This window comes from Fusarium mangiferae, assembly GCF_900044065.1.
Source record: "Fusarium mangiferae strain MRC7560 genome assembly, contig: FMAN_scaffold002, whole genome shotgun sequence".
Classification (NCBI taxonomy): Eukaryota; Fungi; Ascomycota; class Sordariomycetes; order Hypocreales; family Nectriaceae; genus Fusarium; species Fusarium mangiferae.
The window spans coordinates 2,941,735-2,966,122 of NW_024573922.1; the positions used below are offsets into that span (position 1 = coordinate 2,941,735).

The following is a 24,388-nucleotide window of genomic DNA, read 5'->3' on the forward strand; positions in this document are numbered from 1 at the left end:
AGTGAACAGCCGCATAATTAAAGTACAGTAGAATTTACAAACTCTCCGCTGCCAAAAGTCGATAGCGAGATAAAAACCGCTACTGAATGCCAGGATATTACATATTCACCATTTTTGAGCCATATCTGACCTCGCTATAGCATCATACAAGATACGCGCTCTCTCAAAATCCCCCAACGCCATGCTTAAAGTCCCAAGACCATGCCATCCATCTGCGCACCCATCTATTATCTTTTTCCTCCAAGTATAAATATGCACCTGCTCCTTACAGGTATGGCATCCACAGCGCATCGCACTGTGCCAGGTTCATAGGATTGACTGCCTTGGCGATGGCGTCAATCACCGTCTGATTCGCAGGCAGGTTGCCAACAGGACTGTGCGCCAGGCTGAGTGCCCGCTTGACAATCGATTCACTGTTGACCTGCACAGAATCTCGAAGCTGGCCCTCTGTAATGACTCCGTTCCTGTGGCTGCCAGTGAACCAGAACAGCATCTCATCACGCACAAGAAGCGTCAAGGCGTGCTCCAGTTCGTATTCAGGCTCTGTCAAGCATCGCGCGATGGCCATCAGCGAGCATGCAAAGATGCCTTCAGTTGCCAGTGGTCCCATCAGAGTTTGAAGGTTGGGTGTTAGTCGGAATGGCACCGGTTCAGGGTTGTGGAAGAAGGGTTTGTTGGCGCTCATGTAAGACATCATTTCAGACCCCCAAACCTTACCCGTCGCCCTTGATATGTTGATCTTCTGTGGGTATCGGTTGTGCATGTACATGATGTACGTGATGAATGTCAACGCCGCAAGCTGGTACGAGAATTGGCGGCGGAATAGCCAGAACTCAGCAAACTGTGGGAACACCTTCTGGAAATACTCGATTGCCACTGTTGATGGCACCCACTTCTCCTGGATCGCGTTGAATACCTCCAACCGAGCTGTCGCTGCCTGCTCAGGCTTGTTCTGTTTATTGTTAGTAACTGCGAAACCATCTTGGTGTCTGTCACAACTTACAGAGCTCTTGCTCTCGAGGGCTCCACGAAGCTTCTCCATAGTGAATAGCACGGGGTCGTCCTTTGACATGCCCATGTTTCGGCAATGGTCTTCATACACTCCCTGTAGTGTAGTATAGGATGTATCTTCTTGCACAAGTCTGATATGAGGTGCAAAGGGAACCATGATTGGTATCGTGAACTGCAAATCACGGCGTCGGCTCTCCTTCTTGCGGCCCAATGTTTGGTTAAGCGACCGGAAAAGCTGCAAAATGCGCTCCTCTCTTCGACAGTGTCGAGCTGCAGGGTGCTGAATGGCCCATTTGTGAATACTTCCATCATGACCACGCATTTTAATGCGGCGGTAAGAAGCACTGATAGATCGAACAAGATCGATGTTTGGAAGGAAACGATCGATGCGGATGAAGTCTTGATTCTTGTCCTTGTGTTGCAAGTATTGACCAGGAACCTCCACCTCATCGAATTTGCCATACCTAAATTCACTTAGGTGAGGAGAAAAGTTTTCGAGAAAAGCGCGAGGTATTCGGTGATCCAACTTTTCTTCAAACTTGTTCCGCCAGCGGCGTAGCTTGTAGATGTACTCGTACATTGTTGGCTTGACAGTAACGAAATCCGCTTCGAATGACTTCTTGATGTGACTAGGCAGGATTGTTTCAGCAAACCGAGTGATGTTGGTTTCGGTCGCCGGTGGAAGCTTCACATTCTTGGCGAAAGATGGCGGTGTTCTACTAACGTAGGCCAGAGCATCGTTAAGAAGAGCAACAATTAGCCGGTATGCATCTTCATCAGGAGGACACTTGAAGTTCTTCTGGATCTGGTCCACCATAGTCTCCATTGAAAGAGCCAGCAGAGGGAAAGCAGTCTTGAGGACTGACATGACCTCTTCGGTGTAATCCCATGGAGGCTTCTTCTGGGGCTGTCCTGGCTGTCCAGGTTGAGGGGTGGCCTTTTGTGCGGCCTTGGAAGGATCAGGTGTTTGCCCGTTGGTAGGTGCGGGAGTACCTGTGGCGTTGCTGCCATTCGCTTCTCCCTCCGCCTTGACTGGGGTTCCGTCAGCCGCATTTGCAGTGCCTGGTCGTGATGATGCTGTACCAGGTCTGGGGGGGTCCTGCTTTGTCATGGATGGTGATGCGCTCGCCTTTCCATTGGATGCCACAGATTGTGCGCGTTGCCGTGCTGTTCTGTCTCGGGCTTCTTGATTCTTCTTTATAACAAGAAGATCCTCTCGGTTGGTTCGAAGCTGAAAGTACAACGCCTGGGGGTAGGACTTTGCGATCTTGAGCAAAAGCTGGAAAACACGAGGAGCTTCCTTATGGCCTAGTCCCGTAATAAGTTGTTGGATGAAAGTAATCCAATACCAAACGGGTGTTTCACCCTTGAAGTCATCAAAGCCCAACGCGATCGTGCCCTTGGCGTCATCCAAGCTGAGGAGCCACAGGATTCGTGCAAGGAGTTTACGAGACTTAGCATTCTTGTAGCTTCCCGCAGCTTGCAAGTACGAGGTCAGTGCTTGTCTTGCCGCATTGAGGTCAGTAGGGTCTTCCTTGAACTTGCGGTCGTTGAAGTAGCCCCATTCCGCCCAAGCTTTGGCGGCACCGATGTCAAAGTATAACGCCGTGCCATAGGCCGAATCGGCCTCATCCTTTTGCTTGAGCTTCTCCAAAAACATTCCCTTGAGGGTGTAGAATTCGGCTTTCTGAGAAGGGCTAAAGTAGTTGAGGTTTGTATTGTTGATAACATCCAAACCACTCGAGAGCTCGTCAGGGTTTTCATAATGGCATTTGGCCTGTTCACGAAGCTTCAAGAAGGCTTCCTGAATCTCAATATTAGGCAGCGTATAAATGCGGCTCAATTGATTAATGCAAACATCCGGAAGGTTATGTTTGCGAGCGACATGGGCGAACCTATTGATAATCCATGCAGTTTCGTGGTAACCCCGATAAGCAAACGAACTAGCTCCGCCAGCGTTTTGCTGTCCTTGTTGAGGAAGCAATTGCAGATACGTCTGGTTGATAAGGCTGAATATATGCTGTCTCCAGGTGACCAGATCTTGCCAAGCAGTGATATCATCCCACACATTCGGGAGTCGATCGCGCCAAGCACCCAGCAGCAACTTGAGTTCACCAGATTTGACGTCCAAGTTTGTCTGGTTGGTATTCGCAAGACTCTGGCAAATGACGCTGGCGTCATGAAGCTCAACCAACTGTTGGAAGTTTTGAAGAAGTGGAACGTGGGCATTGGTCAGGCGCTCGGGCAACTGGTGCCATTTCCGAATTGAGAGCTGAATTGCCTCATCGCAGACGCGAGCGAAGTCCGTGCTAGCCTCTTTCTGATTGTGAAATTTGAGAAGTGACATGAATGATTGGAAGAAGGCTCTGCGGGGCGTAGGAGCGTCCATAACACCCTTGATGATGTTATCCAAAGCGTCGTGGTGTCCCTCATCCTGCCACATCTCTGTGTTTCGCCAAGCGCACTCGAGAAGGAGATCTTGGAAATTTTCATGCTTAGCGAAATCCTGAAGAATCTCCCACTGTTGCAGCTTCTGTGCACAAAGAACCCAATGATCCTCCCAAAGCATGTACTCGGCTTGGGAGAAGGGGATCACACCAGTTCTGGCCTTGATCTGGGCATTCTCATACAGCTTTTGGGCCTTGTCCCACATGCCGTTCTGTTCGTACGACAGAGCAGCATTGGTTTCAACAAATTGGCAGCGACGCCTCCAGGTGCCGTAGAACAGGTCGTCTTCCTGGAGTGAAGCGTAAAGCTCGACAAGAGCGTCGAGGTTGCTTTCTCGTACCGTAGCGGAATCGACCTGTGGTTTAATGGCAGAGTTCTCAAGTTGAACTAAGGCAGTATACCAAGCATCGTAGGTCTTGGCCTCAAATTTGAGGACATGTGGTGGAATCTTGCACTCGGGCCAAGTCTTTGCGGCGCCGTCGAGGATTGATTGAATGACGTTAGGTCGCTTGTCAATTTGCCGGCTGTGATAGTCTTTTGTGAGCAAAGCAACAATGCCTCGTTCTAGATCAACTCGATCATCCTTGGCTACAGACGACCAGTAGATTGGGAAGAGGGTTACCCAAAGGTTATGAGCGAGTTGAGAATCAACATGCTGAAGCTGCACCAATGGTTCGATGACGTCCTTCACCTTGATGTCTCCCAGTTCCGACATGAAGCGACGATGAGTAGCCATAAATGATTCGAACTTGTCATCGATAATGACTGTGGGCTCCCGAGCCTCCATTTCCTTCGTGAAGATGGTGAGCAGGCGAGAAATCGGTAGGGTCCTGAAGTCGCTTTGGTACAGTTGGATATTGGCGTTCGTCTCGACAGCTCCAAGTAATAGCTGTGTAGCCTGCCCAAGCCAGTATGAATCTGAGAGTGTGTCCCAGTTCTGGGAGGTAAGAACATAGGACAGACGTGCACTGGCCGACTTGGATAAGCTCTTGTCAAAGATAGCCATGAAGCGATTACGCATTTCAACATCCGCTGCACGAGTACCGATAAGGAATGCATGCTCCATGCGAACGGTCAATTCTGTGCGGGTAATCTTGGGGTCCTCGTAAATACGGATAACAAGGTCCAGAAACTTGGATAACATGGTTGGGTCTTGTCGGTGTTCAAAGGAGAGCATCTTATGAAGAACAGCCGTTTTCTCCTTAAGAGTTGGCCATGTTCCTTCTGATCGGAATACCCATCCCTCAACCATGTTCAATATCTCCTCACAAAGTTCAATTGACATGGACTTTTCAACCAAAGTTGCCAGGACACTGAGGAAGGGTCGTCGATTGTCACCCAGCACTTCCATCCGCAGCGCTACGACCTGGATTTCCTTGATCATAATCTTGGTTTGAATCTCAAGATCGTAGGCTGACATTTCTCCGCTTGGTGTATTGGGGTCCTGGTTCCTGTTAACACCAGCTGCCTGACTGGTGATCGCATTGTAGTGTTGGACGTGTTCTCTCGCATGTTTAGACTGGAGAGCCTTCATCAGAGAATTGATATGCTGATCAATCACGTTCGGTTTTCGTTGACCAAGAGACCACAAAATATTGACGCCTGAAGTAAAGTTGCTGCTGTTCATTGCTTCTGTTGCAACTTGTGACAGGTAAGCAACAATCTCAGATGTTTGTGTCTCAGTTTCGCCATCAGCATCAGCGTCCTCCATAGGTGTGTCGTCCGGTACAGAGTCTAGGATGCGTTTGACAATCGATCGGAGTTCACGGTTGTCGTCAAACTTCTTGTCAGAAAGATGAAGGCAATCTTGAATTTCAGGGTTTTCTGATTTGAGACACTTTTCCAAGACTTTCTGAATAGCCGGCATGCTCTTCTGGATCCACTCGTCTGACTTGGAGTTGAGCACGATACGGACCACTTGAAGGGTGTTGATGATGTTGGTCAGGAATTTGTCATCAAACTTCTCCTTGTCTGTGGGATCAGCCGTGAGAATAGTTTGTGTTCGCTCGCTCGCCAAGATAACTTGAGTTACATTAGGAAAGAGGTCGAGATCGAGGTCACCCCAGTATTGTGGTTGCACCAAGTTGTAGAGGAGTTTCATGGCCTTCTTGCAGAGATCAGTCAACGCAAGAGGGACTGGGGGGATCGACGATGAGACATGATCCCGGGGTTTCGCAGAAGGAAGTTCATAGCGCTCATTCAATTGAGCAATGAACTCAACAAGATACTTAATCATCTTCAGCCGGAAAAGAGGGGGGATCTGATACTCCGCACGGCCAACTGGCTGTGAAGATGTAATCCCCTGTTCAGACTCCAATTTTCTCTTCTTGGTGTTTGGAGACTGGGAAAGGGACCTCGCACCAAAAGCTGCCGACTTTCCTTCAACTCGCCGTTCTTCCCATGTCCAGATAAGCCACATCATGTTGAGGCAGAGCCTCTTGGACTCGTGTGACGCATTTTGGGGAGTGGCGAGCTTCCGTAGAGAACTGATCATCAAAGTGATGTATCTATCGCGAGCTTCATAGAATAGATCAGGATGTCTAACGAGGAAATGGTAGATACTCGTCATCTGCTGGGCATTTTGTCCTTCGTCAACAAGAACACGCCGGGGGGCTATGGCCCAAGCCGCAACGCGCTCGTTCTGGCCAGTTCCACATCGTTTCGGCAGCATAGGGGCAATGAGCTCGAGTGCTTGAGTGACCAAGGCACGCCCCTCGTTCTGGTTGGCTTTGAGAAGAGAAAGGTATACCTGAGTGACAATCTTTGGAGGTGTCTCATAATGAGCGATGAAGTATCCAATGACTACGTAAGCAGCATGCTTGTTGATTACATCCTCAAGACGAATGAATGTCCATCCGAACTTGATGATATCTTTCCGGGCATCCTGGAGGGGTGTATGGTAGTATTTAACCAACATTGCCGAAAGCTGCAAAACCTCATAACGAGTGTGATCGATGCCAGGCTGAGCTTGGTCGTCCGTTGTCGACTCCGGTTGAACCTTCCAGATCTTGCTGCTAACTGCATCAATGACAGCTCTATCCATAAGTCGAGGTGTCCTGTTCTGGTCGAGTTGTTTCCAGTTTCGCATAACGTCCATCGCAACAATTGGGTTAACGATATAATGCAGAAGGAAATGCTTCATCTTGTTTGAGGCAGACTTCCCAGCATAGGTATCTAGGCAGCGGAGGACAACGGTCTTCCAGAAGTCAACTGCATCACTGCAGATTATTTTCTGGTAAATAAAGGAAAACAGCTCCTGGGTGATTCGTAGCTCATCAGATGTCACGCATTCGATCAAGTTAAAGAGAGGATCCAATTCTTTGGGTGCCCTTTCAAGAGACTTGACGAGAATAGTCATTAGCTCTTCAGCTGCTTGGTAAGCAGGCAATCGGAGATGTGCAGGAAGGGTGTGTTGTCGAAGATGTGTTTCCAGTTCCTTGCCAATACTCTTTAGCCAGTCGAGATGCTCCTTCTTGTCCATCCACTTCTCTGCGCTGGGGAAATGGCTGAGAGACTCAAAAATGTGGATCGCGTTCACCATGGCAATGAACTTGGCCTCACTGTTTTGGCTGATAAGCTCATTGCAACGGGTAATGAGAACATCGAGATTCTCTATTGCGACTTCTCGCAAAGCATTACTATCAGCATGTGCAAGGACCTGGGCCAACAGCCGTCCGTATTTGAGGTCTTCGACTTTGCCGAAAAGGAAGGCCCAGATTTCCTTCGGATATCGATTCATGTATCTGTAAATGGGCAAGCGGAAAGGACTCAGCTGAGTTCTGCGCAATTTTTCTTCTAAACCAAGAAAGCAGTCGATCAGTCGTTCCTTAAAGGCTTCAGCGGGAGCAGGAAGCAGATGGAAAATGGTCAATATGGCAGTTATGATCTTCATCTGCGGGTGTTGGTCGAAGAAAGTAAAGGATATCTGTTGCAAGGCACTGGGCTCGACGATTGAGTCGATCTGTTCCAGTAAGCGAGCACCGATCTCGACCTTGAAATAAGAAGTAAGCAGCTTCAGCAACCTAGACAAATTGTCGAGACCTGCGGTGCTTAAGCGTTTAGGATCTGAGAGGCTCTGTAGCACTGGTCGCAGACCTCCCTGTAGAAGCTCCTTAGGCAGGCGTCTATCTACCGATAAGACGGACTTTAGGGCATCGTTCGCTGCATTGATGGTAGGTTTTGACTCTGAATACAGGCATTTGAAAAAGACACTGAGAATCTTCGTCTTAGTCGGCTGGTTAGAAAATTCCTCAAATGTCATTGCAGTTGTAAGAAGCTTAATACATGAAACACGGAGGTTAACAATGTGCTCATGAGTACGGAACTCCGCAGGCTTGTTCGCGAGAGATTCGTCACTAGCATCCGCAAGGGCCAACGACTCCATTAGGAGACGGTTTAGGTTCTCATCAAATGGGACCCAGTCGTTCTTCAAGCTCATATGGTACGTCATGGCATTGATGTAGCCGATCTGAATACTGAAGGGCAACGCACGTAAAGGTTTGGCAAAGATGGGTTGCAGAATCTTGTCCTTGCATGGTTCCAGCAGCTCCCAGACCTCACACTTTGCCGCTGTCGCGATGAGTTCCAGCGAGTGTTTTGCGGTCTCTCGAACATGCTTGTTCATATGGTACAGATCGTTGCCAAATTGCTGACAAATCTGGGAAAGTCGAGGCTGCTTGAGCTGAGGGTTTTGCGGCTGCCCTGGTTGTTGCGTGATGGGTAGTGTGTCCTCTTTAGTTATGTCTTTGGTGATACGCTTCAAGAGGACCTCCAAGCTAGTTTGAGCGAGGCAACGCGTCTTTTCAGGAAGATCCTGGGGCATGTCTTTGACCACATAAGTAAGTGCACGGATAAACTCGGTTTGCTTGGATGTGATCCACGTGTCGCCCAGATCAAGTTCAGTAAGCAGGTAGTTGATTCCCAGACTACCGCCAGTTTTGGTGAACCACTCTTCTTCATAGCAGCTGTGGCAGAAAGTACTGCTTAGATGACTGAAGAAAGGGAGTTTGCCAACATCGCTTTCTGAACCAAAGATAATTGCTGTAGCGTCATACATCTCACGAATGGCACTCTTGCCCGCCTCGCGCACATCAGGGTGATCAGAAGCCAGTGACTCAACAATGGCGTCCGAGAGATTGCGTGTATCGATGTGCAAAGGGCCCTCGCCAGCGTTAGGGTCGAAGGGGCTAAATGTGCGCTTCAAATCCACCAAAGCTCTACCAATCTCAATGATCGCGAAGTGCTTGCAAACGTTTAGCAAGAAGGTGCTAGCTTCATCCTTGAATTCAGGGAAGGAATGGGCAAATATGATGGCCTTGAGAAGTTGTTTGACGACCAGATCTTCGCTCTCCTTCTTCGGAATTGATCGCTCACGGTCTGAGATCTCAAAATTGGCGGTGTTGATCTCATATCTTCTCGCAACCAGATCTTCAGCTTGAAGTCGCAAAAGACGCGGAAGGTCATCTGGCAACTGATCATAACCGATTCGAAGTTTGAGCTGTGCCTTGATCAAATGCAATGCTTGCTTCTTATAGTAAGCATCATATTGTTTGTTGTGGTTATTCTTGGCTGCCTTTGGAAACTCCATTAACTTCTGTATAGCAAAGTCAATTCCCATGTCAGCAGGAAAGGCTCTGTCCTTCTTAGACCCCAGAAGTCTCAGATCAAAGCTCGAGGGATCATCAGCATACTCCCTATAAGTAAGCGGCACAGCACTGGTCATAAACTTCCTGTTCCTCCCACCCAGTTTACCAAGAATTCGCATCGTGGTATGGGCGTGAAAGTGGCTGTAAGGGTGAGGTTTGAGATGGTCAAAGAGAGCAGTCATCAGCTCATCGATAACAGGTGCCATAATGGGATCAAGATAGTCGGCTGTTAAGTTATCGACACACAGCTCCAGTGTTCGCAGTCCTTGTCCGACGAGATCTGTGCCTGCGCGCAGAGCAACAACGAGTGGGCGCATCAGGAAGCTGAGGTGCGGTAACAAATGACTGAGTCGAGCCGGGACTGTGAGACAGAGCTCCACGTAGAGGTCGCGCTCAGATGGCTTTCGTGCAGCCATGAGAAGATTGTTGAGCACATCCAGAAGCATTTCAAGCAGAGGGAGAATTTGCTTGTATAGCTGCTCGAATTTACCACCACCAATGCTGCGAAACAGCGAGCGAAGAAGGAGAAAATAGTTCATTGGCTCTTCTGCTTTTGTTGATAACTCGATGGATTTCGTGACAATGTTGACAACGTGTGGTAATAATACCTGCTCATTCTGGTTGGCGAATAGGGTAACAGCCATGAAAGCCAACTTGAAAAGCCTCAACAGAATGGATGATTTCTTGACATCTGCAGAGCCGACCTGGTCGATTCGCTCCATGAGGAATTGCAGAAGCATACCGCAGAAGCTAGGGGAAGTCGCCTCGCTAGCGAGAAAGAATTGGGGTATATGTAACAACGCTGTATGTTCAAAGATCATATCGTAAAGGCGCGGTATTTCCTGCTGGAACACCTCGTGAAAAGTAGCGGGATCGATGGCATGGAAAACGGTAGCAAAGGTCTCAAGAAGGTCCTTCTCCTCCTTGCTACATGAAACCATGTAGAAGTTGGCCATGTATTCTACTGGCGACATGTACTGGGACTCCGCTGCTGGCTTCTCAATCTCATAGTATCTGAAGACATACGCACCCTCTCGGAAGAGCTTGATGATGACCTTAACCTCTTCGGCTGTGAAACCATAAGAAACATCCTGCCAGTGCGTGGGAGCATTTTGAGCGTCAATAGGTGACCCAACGTTACATGTCCTCAACTGATAGAAGGTGTTCTTTAGGCCTGTCATTAAATTTCGAAAAAGGAATTTATTATCGACGACAGGGTCAGCACCTCGATCTCGCGGGTTTGATGTCTTGATGGGTACTGCAGAAAAGATGTCGGTTTCATCCCAGTCGGGGGGACTGTCCTTGTCGGCTAAGTATGTCTCGGGGGTGCCAGCCTTCATCTGTTCACGATACAGAGCAGAGAGCTTAACAGCATTGGGGTATTGCCGGTTCATGGCCGCAAACTTGTCGGCAATCGCGTTCAGAATCATGATCAGATAATGTCTTGCATCCACCTTGTTGGGTAATTTCGCTATGCATTCTGCCATATTCAACAGGAGCTTCGCGCTCATGGTCTGAAAACTTGTGCCGGGGAAATTATCCTGCAGATTCCTAGTGTAGACCTCAACGGTCTTCCTAATCTGTTCTGGCTTCAAAGAGTCTCGGACATGGTGGATGAGATCAGCAAGCATGCTGTATGCTAAAGGTCGCATCGTTTCGTGCACTGTCAATCCATCACCAGTGAGCGTCCGCTCATCCAGGAGCTCATCGATCTTGGGAATAAAGATCTTGCGGAAATTGTAATTGATGATATGGCGAATCGCAACAATCAATTCCTTGCGTGTGCCGGATTTCTCTCTAGGACAGTCTTTCAGGAGACGCAAGACGATGTCGGGGAGTCGAGGCAAGAAGTCGTTCAGATGCGAGGCGTATTGCCGAAGAAGATATGCCAAGAAGCTCATCGTTTTGACTTGAGCAGTAATAAAATCGGCAAATGCCACCCGATTCTTGATAGCAGGGCTCACTCCCGTATGAATCGTTCCTTTGGCAGCAGCATCGGCGTGTGCTTGCTGTTGTGCTGAAGCTTGGAGGCACAGCACATTCTGAATGAGAGGGACAAACTTCCGGACGTTCTGCTGCACCGTGTTTCGATAAACCTGGAATATGGACACCACGATAATGGGACATTCGGAGAGAACCTTGAAGGAGTGCATACCCTTCAGCAGGGGGCGGTTCTGTTGCTGTGTATCGGTACCAAGATCGTTGACGGAAGCGACTGGTGACCCTGGCCTTGGGGACTGAAAGTTCGTCTGCGAGTTGCCAGGGGTTGAGGGCGCTCCTGGTTGCGACGGCGCATTATGGGGTGCATTGTCAAGCTGCTCTCGAACGACCTTCTCCATTTGCTCGAAAAGCTCTTGAATAAGAGTGAGGAAGAGCTGCACTTTGCCCTGTAACACCTTGTGCTGGTGGCGCATAATGTCCGATATTATCTTCACACATATTGTCGCGTTCTCTTCGTTGTCTGTTCGTACAAGTTGCATCAACAAATCGACTGTCTCTTCGGCGTGGGGTTCGAAGGGTTCAGGAGGAGCGGGCTGGGTTGGTAATCGGTGAATGACCTCGAGGATGGCCATTCGAAGTTTCTGGCACACGTTAGCAGCAGGTTGATCCATTGGACTTCTAGACTGACCTGGTCTGGTGAGTTGCTTTGAAAGATGCATGGTCCTCGTAAGATGGTAAAGAAGATGGGCATTAATCTCTTTAGGAAGGGCGGGTATATTTGACCACTGGTATAGTGATCTAAGCTATCGCGCAACGTAGTTGCAGCTTCAAGCTTAAGTCTAACATCTAGGTTTGGACCTCGTCAGTGGTCATAGTCACAGTATTGCAGACATGCGACAGCAGTTCCGGTTGGGGTTGATTTCAAGTGTATTCGTACCGATATCAGTTGCGCTGAGTCGCTTAACGACATCATCTATAGTGGTGCCCGACATGGCTGCATTATTGGCGAAACTCCATCCGCAGAGGTGTCGGTATGATGCCGGCCCTTTAAACTCAAGGGCAGGAAGATTTGAGTTACGGAGTTGCTTATTGCGATCGATATCGTGTCATTAACAACAAACGAAACAAAAAGGCCAATCTGCAGGTTCTTTCGCAGCAGACTCTGGAAGTTTGCGGTGATTTCGGCGAGGGAACGTGGGGGATTCGTTATGTTTGCGATGGGCGATAGGTATGGTCTTGCTGGGCAAGCTTGAAAGTCGAACTTGACGTGAAGGGCCGTCGCGTTGAAAATTACGAGAACAACTATGCTGGGGGGTGCAGCCGCCAATTCCTTAGACGCTAACGCCGTATTAATATTTTACCGGCATTAGCTTCATCATTTGGCCAATCATGTTTGACTTACTTTCAAGGTCAAGGACTACGAGTCGGGCGATAGCGTGACCGTATCTTATCCTATATCTTATCTGTTCCTCCTCGACGACCATGTAAGACAAGGACGAGGACAAGCAGATTGTACTACATTGTTTGAAATACTTGATTCCATAATTCGGGGTTTAGAAACATTTGTCTGATATTATATGAGCAGCTACATATAAATATAACATATTAGCGAAATCAATTTCACAACTCAATATGCTTGTCAAGCAAATAATAGCACAGAAAGGGGAAATTCGATACAGAATTCCTCATACGTGCTGATGGCCCCACCGATTGCGGTGCGCTTGATAACCTCAGCTCAGGGATAGGGTAACAGAGGATGATTCACAGATCAAGCAGACATCAATCCAAGTCGCAAAGGTTTTCCCTGCTTATAACTCTCCTCTCCTCTCCTCTGTGGACTATATATTAAACTCTATTCTTTCTCTTCAGGCTAACGTCCTCCATCACAAATCATCAGCACCGCATTTCACTAAACAGCCTTGTAACTGGCTTATCACATCACACCGATCTGAATACTAGTGACTCAACCACTTGATATTCTCGCCTCAAAACCAACACCGGAAAATGAGCGGCGACTTCACGGCTTTCTTCTATGGTGAGTGATATATCTTAAGACTAATTGAACCGTGTTGACTAAAGAATGTGCAGGCACCTTGGTGGGTTTACAGGTCGTTCTCGAAGCCGAGTACTAATCTATTACTTTAGATGGCTCCCGAGGTGTTCTTTACTGTCTGCTACGGCGATCGAGACCCTCCCAAGGCCATCAAGGACATGCACACATTCACTCCTGCTATCCTAGACGGCTACTGTCGCCACAGAGTTGAGTGTGCAGATTACCCTGCAGTGGTCCCCGAGAAGGGCCACTCTGTCCTTGGCATATATGCCACTGGACTGACCGACGGCAATGTTGACAAGCTCGACATGTTTGAGGGATCTGAGTACTTCAAAGAGAAGGTCAAAGTCAAGGTTCTCAACAAAGACGGAACTACTCCTAAGAAAGAGGAGACCAAGGAGACCTTTGTCTATGTTTTCGACAACCCCGATCACCTCGAGAAGGGCGAATGGGATTTTGAAGAGTTTCGAAAGTCAAAGATGAAGAACTGGACTCGAGCTGGTCTTGGTTTCGGTGAAGGTAAGCTTATTCAGCATGCTCAGGTGCTTATACTAATGATATGGATGCAGACATCCCCGAAGGAACCGCCAATGATGAGTGGAAGTAAGCACCTGTTTCTGTAAGCGCTCTCCGGTATCAGAGGTCACTCGCTTGCTTGATTGTAACGGATTTGCTTCATAGCGGTGAAGAATAGAGACACGGGCACCGCCAAACCGGTTGGCGGAATGGGCCCCATAGATAGATGATATAGTCCGACGAGATGAATTAGACAAATCATTATCTCTAAAAAGTTTCGCAAGCGCCCGGTTATGCCAAGAACTAGACAACGCATCATGAAGTAATTCACAACTGCAGGTCTGACGTTGGCCTTGTGCCGACAGAGTGTTGGGCCTCATTAAAAGTCACGGGCGGTTAAGTTGTCCCAGGCTGTCGGGACGCATCTGTCCACCCTTGATTTTAGTATACTGAAGACGTACGCATGTATCCATTTGCTCTAATAAAGGATATAAGCTAGAGTCTCATCTTTGCCAGATTTAGTGCATCTTTGCAGATGGTACGAGTTTGCGGCGCATTAGATCTACCTGCTGACGAAACGTTGCGGTGAATCCTTCAAGTAACAAGTGTCGAGAAGGTTCCTTTTCAGTGCAGGTTGAATTTATAATTATCAATTAAGTGTACAGTGCTAAAGAGCTTCGTTTTGTATTAATCTATGTGAAATGTGGCTGATGGTTCCCGGTGGTTCTCTCTGAACGTGCTCGGGTCAATGGTTACAGGTGAAAGTCCTCCTCCTCCTCCATGAGGAATATGACTTTACGCCACCTGTTTACGCGGCTACTATACCCGGCCATGTCCGTCATGTTTGAAACTTAGGATAAAGACCAATCAGATCGACAGTGTTCAATTGGCCTAATAATACCGCGTGGATATTTGCTGGAGAAAATGTGGCCGGTGCTTTCATGCGGATTCCCAAGTTGAATCTCAACCGTGGTTGACGTTGCCAAGTTTTACAAGTGCCAGCTGAGTGAGGATCATCTGAACCCAGAGACCCTTAATAATAAGACCCTTGGTAGATATCGTGAGAGAATCGCCGTGTTTCGTCCGACATCACCCCTGCATTTTCTCCCAGGTCTGTTTGTTGGTTGGGCTGCATGAGCTTTTGGTCACGAGAATGGCTGAAAAACCACCTAACCTAGACAGTTGTTACTGAAGATATATCGGCGACTATATGCGATTTACCATTGGTGACCGTAGGTGAGAATGTTGAAAACAACAACAACAACAACGATGCTATTCTGAGCTATCTGCATATAGTGCCGTCAGCCCTAAAGAGAGCTGTATCTGGCGTTAATGTAACACGGCGATTGGATCTCATCATTCGCATGCCAGATCCAATAGAGGTACAAGACATCAAACTACTGGTTTCGGATCCAATGCTGTGAAGTGTGCTCCAGTGGACGCAAGCGTCATCTCACTTTGGCCTGGAAAGGAATCTAGGCACAAAGCCTCTGTCGATAGACCATACGCTAAAGAGACCTATAAGTGCTATCACTCACTGTAGTTGACCACTCAGTCTGCGACGTTGGCTAGGAAGAAGTCTCGGTTCCCTCCGGGCGCTACACATATTCCCAGCTTTCCAACCAACATCAGATCTCTCAACCCCACTCCAACACCAACACCGCCTCTCATCCAAACCCGAAACACCAAAACACCAAGCCGCGAAACATCATGACAACTCCCTGCAGAAAATTCTGAGAATGAGGCCTTTATCCGCAACTTACGCAAGGTGCCCACGCCTCGTGTATGATACATTCTCTTTATGATTGGCTTGTCATAAAAGCCCATTGTCACTAAGGAAGCAACTTATGAAACTGTGCCTGTTTCATGAGGGAGAAGAAAAAGAATTGTCTCTCCGGGAGTCCAAGGGACGGCCCCCTGCCGTCCTAGTTCGTGACACGGAGATAAATCCCAAAAAGGGAGGAGTGTCAGGAGACGTTGATTGAGATCTTTTCGACCACACGTGAAAGACTTTTGCCCTGTCCAAGATCTACAGCTGCTCCCTGACTTGGAGGCGATCGTCCAGGGGATACCTGAAGATGGCAGGCCTCCAGAATGCCCAGCCTGCAACGACAATGGATCCCGTCGGACCTCCGATACTATTATCGAGTCGCATCAAGGTCTAAGGTCAACGCCAAATTACTCATAGTAGCTGCGAACTATACCTAGCGGTATCTCGATGTGCAGCATAGATCTTTGCGAAATTCCTCTCTGTGGCCGTCGAATCTCACCATCCTCAATTTTCTTGTCTTGGCAAGAATGAGACAACTGACTGGTTCTGGACTTTCAAGCCACTAATCCATTTCAACACGATCGCTTGGCCGTACCCCTGTCGCTCAGCCTTATATCCCTGTCATCACCCCCTGATTGGCATCGGAACCCCGCTATCAAGAGCTAGGATTCTCGTAATGGCTGGCCCAGCACGACGGACTGCCACTGCAGGGGATGACACGGATGTCCGAACAATGCATTGACTCGACAATGAGCTCGGATCACTGAGGCAAATCAACAGATGGATGTCGAATTATTATGTGAATCCTCCTTTCGAACCTTTTGCCATGTTAGAATTCAAGGAGTCTTTTCATGGTGAAATGTATTCCAGGACATGAACAGAAACTTGCTGTGCTGTACTCCGTAGCATGACGTTGAGGGCAGGGTTGTTCAAAGTCCCCAGTCTGGCCATCGTCTTTCCCGAGCACTTGGTTCGACAGGGCCTGATTGGTGGTCGCACAACTGGAGCCCCTTGCGCCCCAACCACATATTCTTTTCTCAGTCATTACTTCACCGACTAAGCTCCCTTGCCACCAAGGAGAATGTATGGGCGGCCTACGCTAAGCTGACAGCATAGAGCCGTTCACAAACAACAAATCATCGAGTGGCTCATCATTCTTGTAGAAGGCGCTTGAACAAACCGCACAGGGGCCTCGCAGCTAAACAAGGGCGACGGCAATAGATCCGTTGTCGTCTTCCATACAGATCCCTCTTTCAGGCAGGACAGGTTCCCTGCAAACACACGAATCGCTAGTCAGGGGCATAAACCTCGTCTTTTCCTCCGGGGTATGCATGGGTCCAGTCCACTCACACTTTCCTTTCGTGACCAGATGAGTCTTGAAACATTGTCGTCAGCCTATCATGCATCGCTTGCTGCAAATCGTCTCTTAGTCCTCCGGGCCTAGCACCTCCGCCTTGCTTCGAAACGAGACTCAGCAATTGCATTGAAGAAACCTGAGTGGCTATGCATGTTTACTAGAAGTTGACTCTTCCCTGGCTATACGGAAAAAAGGTCCACTATGATCGCCTCTCAGTCGCATGCAGCCGCGTCCGTTCGCGGGTGTTTCTCCCGCTCACGGAAATCCCTTGCCTCGATGTCTGCCATCAGAGCACTGGTGGCCAGTCCATCGAGCGAGGTCAAGTCCATATAAGACGCCGTTTCCTCCCCCGTGTTACCATTCTTCTTCACCAACGACTTCAAAAGTCTCCAGCCAGTCCTTCAAAGTGAGATTGTCTGAACGACATTTCCATTCCTTCTTCTTTCTTTCCAAAGGCTAGTCCTTTCTTCTGTCTCGACGACATTCACGGATTGCCTGGTGCAATTCGACCCTTCCTTCACCCATACTCGAATCGAGCTACGACTCTCCAGTCCTATACTCATATCACTCGATTCTTGTCTTGACGACAATCTCACTACCTGAACATTGAGTCTACCGTCCGGAACGTTTAGATCTTTCCCCCTTCAATCAAAATGTTCGCAAAGGCGTTCACTTTTGCCAGCCTGGCTTCCCTTGTCAGTGCTCATATGCTCATGAACAACCCCAAGCCGTACGGAAACCCAGACAACAGCCCTCTCTTTGCAGACGGATCAAACTTCCCCTGCAAGGGAAAGGTCAATGATGGCTCCGGTGACAACGTCTACAAGCAAGGCAGCACCCAACAGCTCTCATTCACTGGCCAAGCTGTTCATGGCGGAGGCTCGTGTCAAGTTTCTCTCACCACTGATAAGAACCCTACCAAGGACTCTGTTTGGAAAGTCATCAAGTCTTATGAAGGAGGCTGCCCTTCAAGAACCGCAACAGGAAACCTGGGTGACAATGCTGATGCCCAGAACCCTGACAAGTACGACTTCACAATCCCCAAAGAGTTGGCAGCTGGCGAGTACACACTTGCCTGGACCTGGTTCAACCATGTTGGCAACCGCGAGATGTACATGAACTGTGCTGCCATCACCGTTGAGGGCTCAGGTGGCTCTAAGGGCCTCTTGGACTCTCTCCCTGACATGTTCGTCGCTAATGTTGGCAATGACTGTGAAACTCTTCCCAATACTGACCTTAAATTCCCCAACCCTGGCAAGGACGTCAGCCAGCTCAAGTCTAAGCTTGATGGTCCCAAGGGCGATGGATGCCAGAAGGCTGGCTCCGGCGGCGGCTCTGGTGGTGGTTCTGGCGGAGGTGATACCCAGCCTTCGACCCCCGTTGCTGCCCCTACTACAAACGTCGGTGCTCAACCCACTCAGCCCGCCACTACTCCTGCTCCCAGTGCTGGCTCTGGCTCTGGCGATGGTTCCAACGGTGCCTCGGAGATCCCTGGTGGCGCTTTCATTACTGTGTCTCAGCCTTCTGCCTCTCAACCTACTGCCACTCAAGCTCCTGCTGCTCCCGAGACACCTACTGACGGCTCTGGCTCTGGCTCTGGCTCTGGCGGTTCTGGTTCTGGCTCTGGAAGCAGTGGTTTCACTGCTGGAACTGCCTGTACAAACGAGGGCGAGTGGAATTGTATCGGCGGCTCAACTTTCCAGCGCTGTGCCAGTGGTGCTTGGACTGCCGCTCAACAGCTTTCTTCTGGAGTTACCTGTACTCCTGGCCAAGGTGCTGATATTGCCATGAACGCCAAGAAAGGCAGGAGGAGCATGCGACGAGCTCAGCGCCACAATGCCTAGGCCAAAAACTTTCGTTCTTATATTTAGGGTTGGTTATGATCTCGGGACTCGGAGGTGGGAACCAGGATGGAAAGGCGTTTGAAGTCGTTCTTTGTTCTATTAGATAAATTTCATGGCGTTTCATAACAAATATAAAACTTCATATCAAATGTCTCGGGAGCAATCAATGTGATGTAACCGATAGCGGGGATTGTGTCGCAACATCATGTAATAAATAACTTGTCACTTAGATGTTCCGCATTGGGATATTGTAGTCATAGGACAACACCTCGGGCTCCCACATGCTTTTGACACACTGCTAATAAAGGACCCTGAAAAGAGTCCATTCGGCAGTCTGTTGATGAGAGATCTCCCAATACTGTCTTGGACTAGAATGGCACTATAATTCTGAAACACTGACAATATGCAACATTGAGAGATGTAATAGAATGTATACTATCATTATTCATGTACTGCATAAGGCTCAATGAACTTGTGACAACCACAGCTCAAATCTAGAGCCATGTACCACTTTTGATCTGAGTTTCTGGCTGTGGCCTTCTCCTGAACATGCGCCATAGAAAGCTCTTTTGCACCTCCAGTGAGAGCGGATCGACAGGCACAACATGAGGATCCATTTCAATTCCAATATGGACGTCCCCATCTCTTCCGATATACCTTCCGAAACTAAATGTCCGAGATGTATTGCCGGGAGTAGCAACATTATAGGCAGGTCCAGCAAGTCGACTTGGTGCGACGTATGCTAGAACAGAACCCAGCGTTGTTGGTAGCCGAGGTAAAACAAAAGGAACGGCCCTGCTGTAAAAGATAACAGCAACCACTGCGTTCAGCGCTAGAACAGTCATAGTCATGATGAAAGAGACCTCTTCCATGAATATCCTCGTTTCCTGTGTCCTTCGAACCACAGTGGATGGTTTCATCTCACCTCTGGAATCAAAGAGCTGTTCATTTAGACTCAGGAATATGGCAAAAACCCGACGGTATATATCTTCGATAGTAGGTCTCAACTTATCCGTATCCGGAGGTGGCCGATTAGGATCGATGACATCCCGAGATCCCGTCATAAGCACTGTGAAAAAGTTCATCCAGTCTCTTGCCGTGGAATCGTTATGCCATTGAGCTGCCAAGTCATTCCATTGGTTATGGATGTTCTGAAAAATAAAGTCCACTTGTGGTCCCCAGCCTTCGTAGTCCAAGGTCGTTTCCAAGTCGCTCGTTTTCTCATAAGATAGGATATGTCCAAGTGCATCGACAGTAAGGTTGAACATGGCTGTTTCAAATATGGGTCGGCAGGTCATGAAACTGGCGTCTACAGTTCCATTGATGGTATCGGCTTCAGGAGTACGAGCCCAACCCATTATCAAGGTTCGCGCACATGAGATTGGCCCGTAATTGTACCCAACTGTTGTTATTTTCTCCTCGGCGGATACACCGGATGAGCGATTGAATGTGTTTTCTCGCATGTCTTGACTGAGAAGATCAATACCATTACCACAGTCGCGTTCTTCCACCTTGCTAAAATCTCTTGTTGGGCGAGGATCTTTGAATATGGTCAATCGTCTTGTGGGTACCGCTGTGCAATTTGCTTTGGCACCGAATCCTCGAGCCGGTATACTGAAAGTATCGCTTGAATTTGAATCTTTCGGCTTGCTGAATATATGCCTCTGGAAGTAGTAATCTTTCGAGACCCATGGGGGAAGTGTTGTACCAGAGGAGAAGTTAGCCATTGCAACATAGTAATGATCAGAGTACTGATTTGTCGTGATCACGTCTCGACTTAGAGTCGCGTCGAGGCTGAAGACCGAGTCATTATCGAACTTGGCCATGAAAGCTGGGACCAGGGTTTCGGTATATTCTGCTATCATAGGCGCTTCATTGAAAAGAGAACCCATACCAACTGCCAGAAGGTTGGCAAGTAGTGCCATTGCACATACCAACACGAGGACAAAGTGCTTCGACTTTAAAGCCCTCCAGATAACGAGCTGTGGGGGTATTGATGTATAGGAAGCAGAGATAGTTCGTGAAGGTTCTGCTTTGCCTTGCCAGAGATCTCTAAAGGGCTGGAGAACACAAAGCAGTCGATTAAGGAGAACCCAGAATGGCTCGATAAGCGTCGCAAAGATTGTCGGAATATAGTTTTCCAAGAGTTGCAATACCTCAAAGTTCTGAGATGGGCGATGCAAACCTGAGAAAGGTCAGTGCCATTCTAGGAGATGAGAAGACTGCCTGGGATGAAACACATCACCTTTCAAGACTTTCTCCTGGTGCTTCAAGTAAGAAAGCCCTACCATGGCGCCAATTAAAACAAGGACAAAAAGCAATCCACTCCACCTTCTAAGAGCCAGTGGTTTGATAGGCTTATAATATCCCTTCTGCAAGCCAGCATCGCAATGATCAGGCCTGAAAGAATCCCCAATAAACTTGTCAATCGACACCTTGGTGTAGTTTGAATGCTTGTCGTGGTATAATCGGAGCTGGTCTTGACGAAATTCTTCAAACAATGTCTTTTCATCGGCACTATCGAGTGATGATAGAGCCTGAAGGCATTCGGGACTATGTCGAAATATCTCAAGGTATTTCGAAATGGACGAAGGGTTCATGGGAAGCTGGCATGGAGAGGTACGACATAACCAGAGAACAAGGCCTGTGAATATGGCGATGACGAGCATCAGGCACTCGACCGACGTCGCGAACACTCTGCTTACTACCACACCCGTAAGGAAGAACTCAACAGAGGCGGTCTTGTTACTGAGCTTAGTGCTATTGACAAGTAAATGATGAACGGCCAGAGAAAACAAGTATTGGTGGGCATCGTTGTACACTTGCTCGAGCATTTCCTTGGATGAATAGTCTGTGACGGGATTGTCTCTTCCTGCAAGTGCATAACCGACCATATTCGAGACAGGCTTTGTGAGTCCAGTCTTGTTAAGCCTTGGATGCTGTTCAACAACACGAGAGAAAGGATAGTCACGAACGATGATCTTTTCTGACACGCCGTTTGCTAAGATATATTCGAAAGCCGTTGAGTTGAATTCCTTATCTGTAAGGATCTCTCTTGGTCCGATAGAATGCATAAAATTGGTATCGGGTTCGAGGTTGGACGATTTGACCCTTGCCATAACGCGTTGCTTGTAGTAAGTCGGTTGACAGAAAATGGCAGTAACGTTGAAATGAGGAATTTCAGTCATGGGAATAGTTTCGGTAATTCCGTTCAAGTCGGTTTGCCTGGCCCAGGTTGCTAGAAACTGATGCGTCGAGTTTCTGGTTGGTGGACAATCTGGATTCCCAAGGTATATGTCCGCATAGGCGTTTGAATAATATCCAATATAATTCATTGTGTAGTTTACTCCCCGTCGCATATTGACAGTGGCATTGCATCCCTGGCCATTGAGAAAGTTGTAAGCTAGTGTCGCACCGTATTCGTTTCGTTGAATATCTGCCTGCCAGCAGCTCAGTTCCGTGGTCAGCTTTGTAGTTTCAGCCGTCCAGTTAGTGGGAACCTTGTCTGGAGCTGTATTACTCTCAAGGTAGAAAGGCAGAAGCGCAAATTTGGATGTTGTGAAGGGTGGATATGGCTGACCTAACCAACCAACCGCATATCCATTGTTCAAAACCTCGGGATCCAAAAGGGCTACCTGCTGATTCAATGGAACAAGCTGGGATCGGTGCGTTATGTTTGCTGCTTTAGTCTGGTTTATCACCTTCGTTCCCAGCAGAGAACTTTGTAGTGGCGTGAGAAGCCAGAAAACCATGACCATGGCTGTCCCTCCAAAGAAAACCGGCCAATGCCTACATTTGAGTTGTTAGGAGTTGTTGCAATATGAGAACAAGAAAGGGTTCACTTTTGTTTTGCCGCCTTAAATGGAACCAATGCCACGAACTCGTATTGATAATCCAGAAAGAGCGAGTTCTCGGCGGTGGCACCACCTTTTTTGGACAACTCAAACCATGGCTGCATCCTCTTGACATCCAAGTCAATCCAGCTCCATATCATACTGTACAACACGGCGATTATAGTCGGCACATAAAGGTAACTGAACTTAGCATATCCAGGAATATCGTTGAGGGTGGGTGAGAGGGCTAGTCCACCCTGAGTTGCACTCCGTTGTGCTAGTGTCTCAACGGCGATGGCGAGAAGGATCGTAAGGGCGATGACGGCAAGCAATATCGGTGTCGACAGCGAGAGTGGTGTCCATCCTTTTGTCCTGTAGCCTTTCTCTTCTGGAGATACCTCCTTCACACCTGTAGTTCTTCTAGCCTTGGCATTTCTCTTTGGTAGTAATGGTAGACTCTTGTCCAAGGAGCTTGGTGTTGAGTCGGCAGTCGCATTGCCCTGCAGCCGAAGGGCTGTCGTCTCCCAACTCGACATAACTAATATAGAAAATTGGAAAAAGTGGCCTGCCACCCTCTACACAAATTGTTTGAAAATAGAAGAAGAAATGTCAGGCTCAAGCGCCGGGCGACAGCCGCTTTAAGACTATCGTATCATGGGTATAGTTGATGAACAGGAGAATTTTCCATAAGAATCAAGTGTTTAGAGCCAACATCTCTCAACCCATGGAGTAAACAGGATCTCTAGCAAAATAGCAGAAGATGTGTTAAGGTAAGATGAGTATGTATGTTGGTCGATGGTTCATAATCACGAAACAGGAATAACTGGGCCGTCAAGGATCTGATACTACCTAACTTTACAAAATCAGCCTGGATTAAGCGCCGAACGTAAGTCAACCAATACTACTCCGTAGCTCCTATAGATAGTCGATACTTCGGCTTTCGCGCTATGCCCTGGGGGGGTCATCCTGGTAGAGTGCCGCACCATCTGTAGAGACAACTCAGCACACTGACAGTCCCAGTGCAAGAAAAGTGCCAAAGCTGAGAATCTCCTGTACGCTTTTCAGCGCATTGGATACTCCAGAAAAAAAGCCATGGACATCGGACACAAGACTTTTGAAGTCACTTAATCTATTGCGTGGTTGCGAATCTGGACAAGGGGCTTACAGTATGGGCGGCTAATTGACCGTTGCGGTTGGATGGAGTGCTAACCGCTCAAGCGCTGAGTCTTTTAACTCGCTTTAGTGCCGGATGGCGCCTTTCCGTGACGCGGGAGATGAAAGATGATCTGCAGGGTTAACTTGTTTTCCGATTGGCCGCTGTGTATGAGTGTTGGTGATATCCTGAGATCTATTGCTGTAGATGCTATCCACGGAAGAGTAACGTTGTCCTATTTTTACAACTTAAATCGATTTGGCGTAATAAAAACTGAATTACTGTACTAATATTTTCGTAATGAATTGCAACGACGCTGCTTGATGAGAAGCCTGCCTCAGCATCAAGGTGTTAGATGGAATCAGAAGTATTGTTTTCAGCATAGGTACCTATCCGTAATACGAGCCCAACTTTACAAAGCCCCATTTGGGACCCCATAGATCATATCAATCCAAAAGCCGTATTTTGATACACATTCCTACACTCTTACTTCTCTAGATCGAGAGGGCCTTCTGTACTGCCTATCTAAGTAATAAGCAGTAAGTAAATTGTTGATAGGAATCTTTAAGTTTATTGAGTACTGTGCCAAATTTCCCGCATGGTTTGCTAGTAGTGAAAATCAAGAAGAATGAGGAGAGTAGCGTATTTCCATTCTTGAGAAGGCAAGTTGCTTAGATACTCATATCGACTATTCTTCTCCATCCGTCTTTTTCGTTTGAGCTTGGTTTCTGGACCCAGACAAATGTTACACTTTGTGAGGAGAATCACGAACGTGAATGACATTTGCCGGCGTTGTGTGTGCTTTGTGTAACTATG

General features: G+C 48.1%; 4 protein-coding genes across 4 annotated transcripts; 2 read left to right on the forward strand and 2 right to left on the reverse strand.

Moving 5' to 3' along the window:
* Positions 1–265: 265 nt before the first annotated feature.
* FMAN_05723 (uncharacterized protein) lies at positions 266–12,037 on the reverse strand (the record flags this gene model as incomplete). The annotated part of the gene is made up of 4 exons (XM_041827587.1): positions 266–952; positions 1,004–11,686; positions 11,734–11,891; positions 11,983–12,037. The coding sequence occupies 4 exons, from the start codon at positions 12,035–12,037 to the stop codon at positions 266–268; spliced, it is 11,583 nt and encodes a 3,860-aa protein (XP_041678535.1).
* A 1,012-nt stretch (positions 12,038–13,049) lies between these two features.
* FMAN_05722 (uncharacterized protein) lies at positions 13,050–13,705 on the forward strand (the record flags this gene model as incomplete). Its single annotated transcript, XM_041827588.1, has 4 exons — positions 13,050–13,080; positions 13,134–13,141; positions 13,191–13,617; positions 13,668–13,705. The coding sequence occupies 4 exons, from the start codon at positions 13,050–13,052 to the stop codon at positions 13,703–13,705; spliced, it is 504 nt and encodes a 167-aa protein (XP_041678536.1).
* A 3,690-nt stretch (positions 13,706–17,395) lies between these two features.
* FMAN_05721 (uncharacterized protein) lies at positions 17,396–18,586 on the forward strand (the record flags this gene model as incomplete). The annotated part of the gene is made up of 1 exon (XM_041827589.1): positions 17,396–18,586. One exon carries the CDS (start codon positions 17,396–17,398, stop codon positions 18,584–18,586), a length of 1,191 nt encoding a protein of 396 aa, XP_041678537.1.
* Positions 18,587–19,080: 494 nt separating this feature from the next.
* FMAN_05720 (uncharacterized protein) lies at positions 19,081–22,955 on the reverse strand (the record flags this gene model as incomplete). The annotated part of the gene is made up of 3 exons (XM_041827590.1): positions 19,081–20,771; positions 20,832–22,375; positions 22,429–22,955. The coding sequence occupies 3 exons, from the start codon at positions 22,953–22,955 to the stop codon at positions 19,081–19,083; spliced, it is 3,762 nt and encodes a 1,253-aa protein (XP_041678538.1).
* Positions 22,956–24,388: the final 1,433 nt, after the last annotated feature.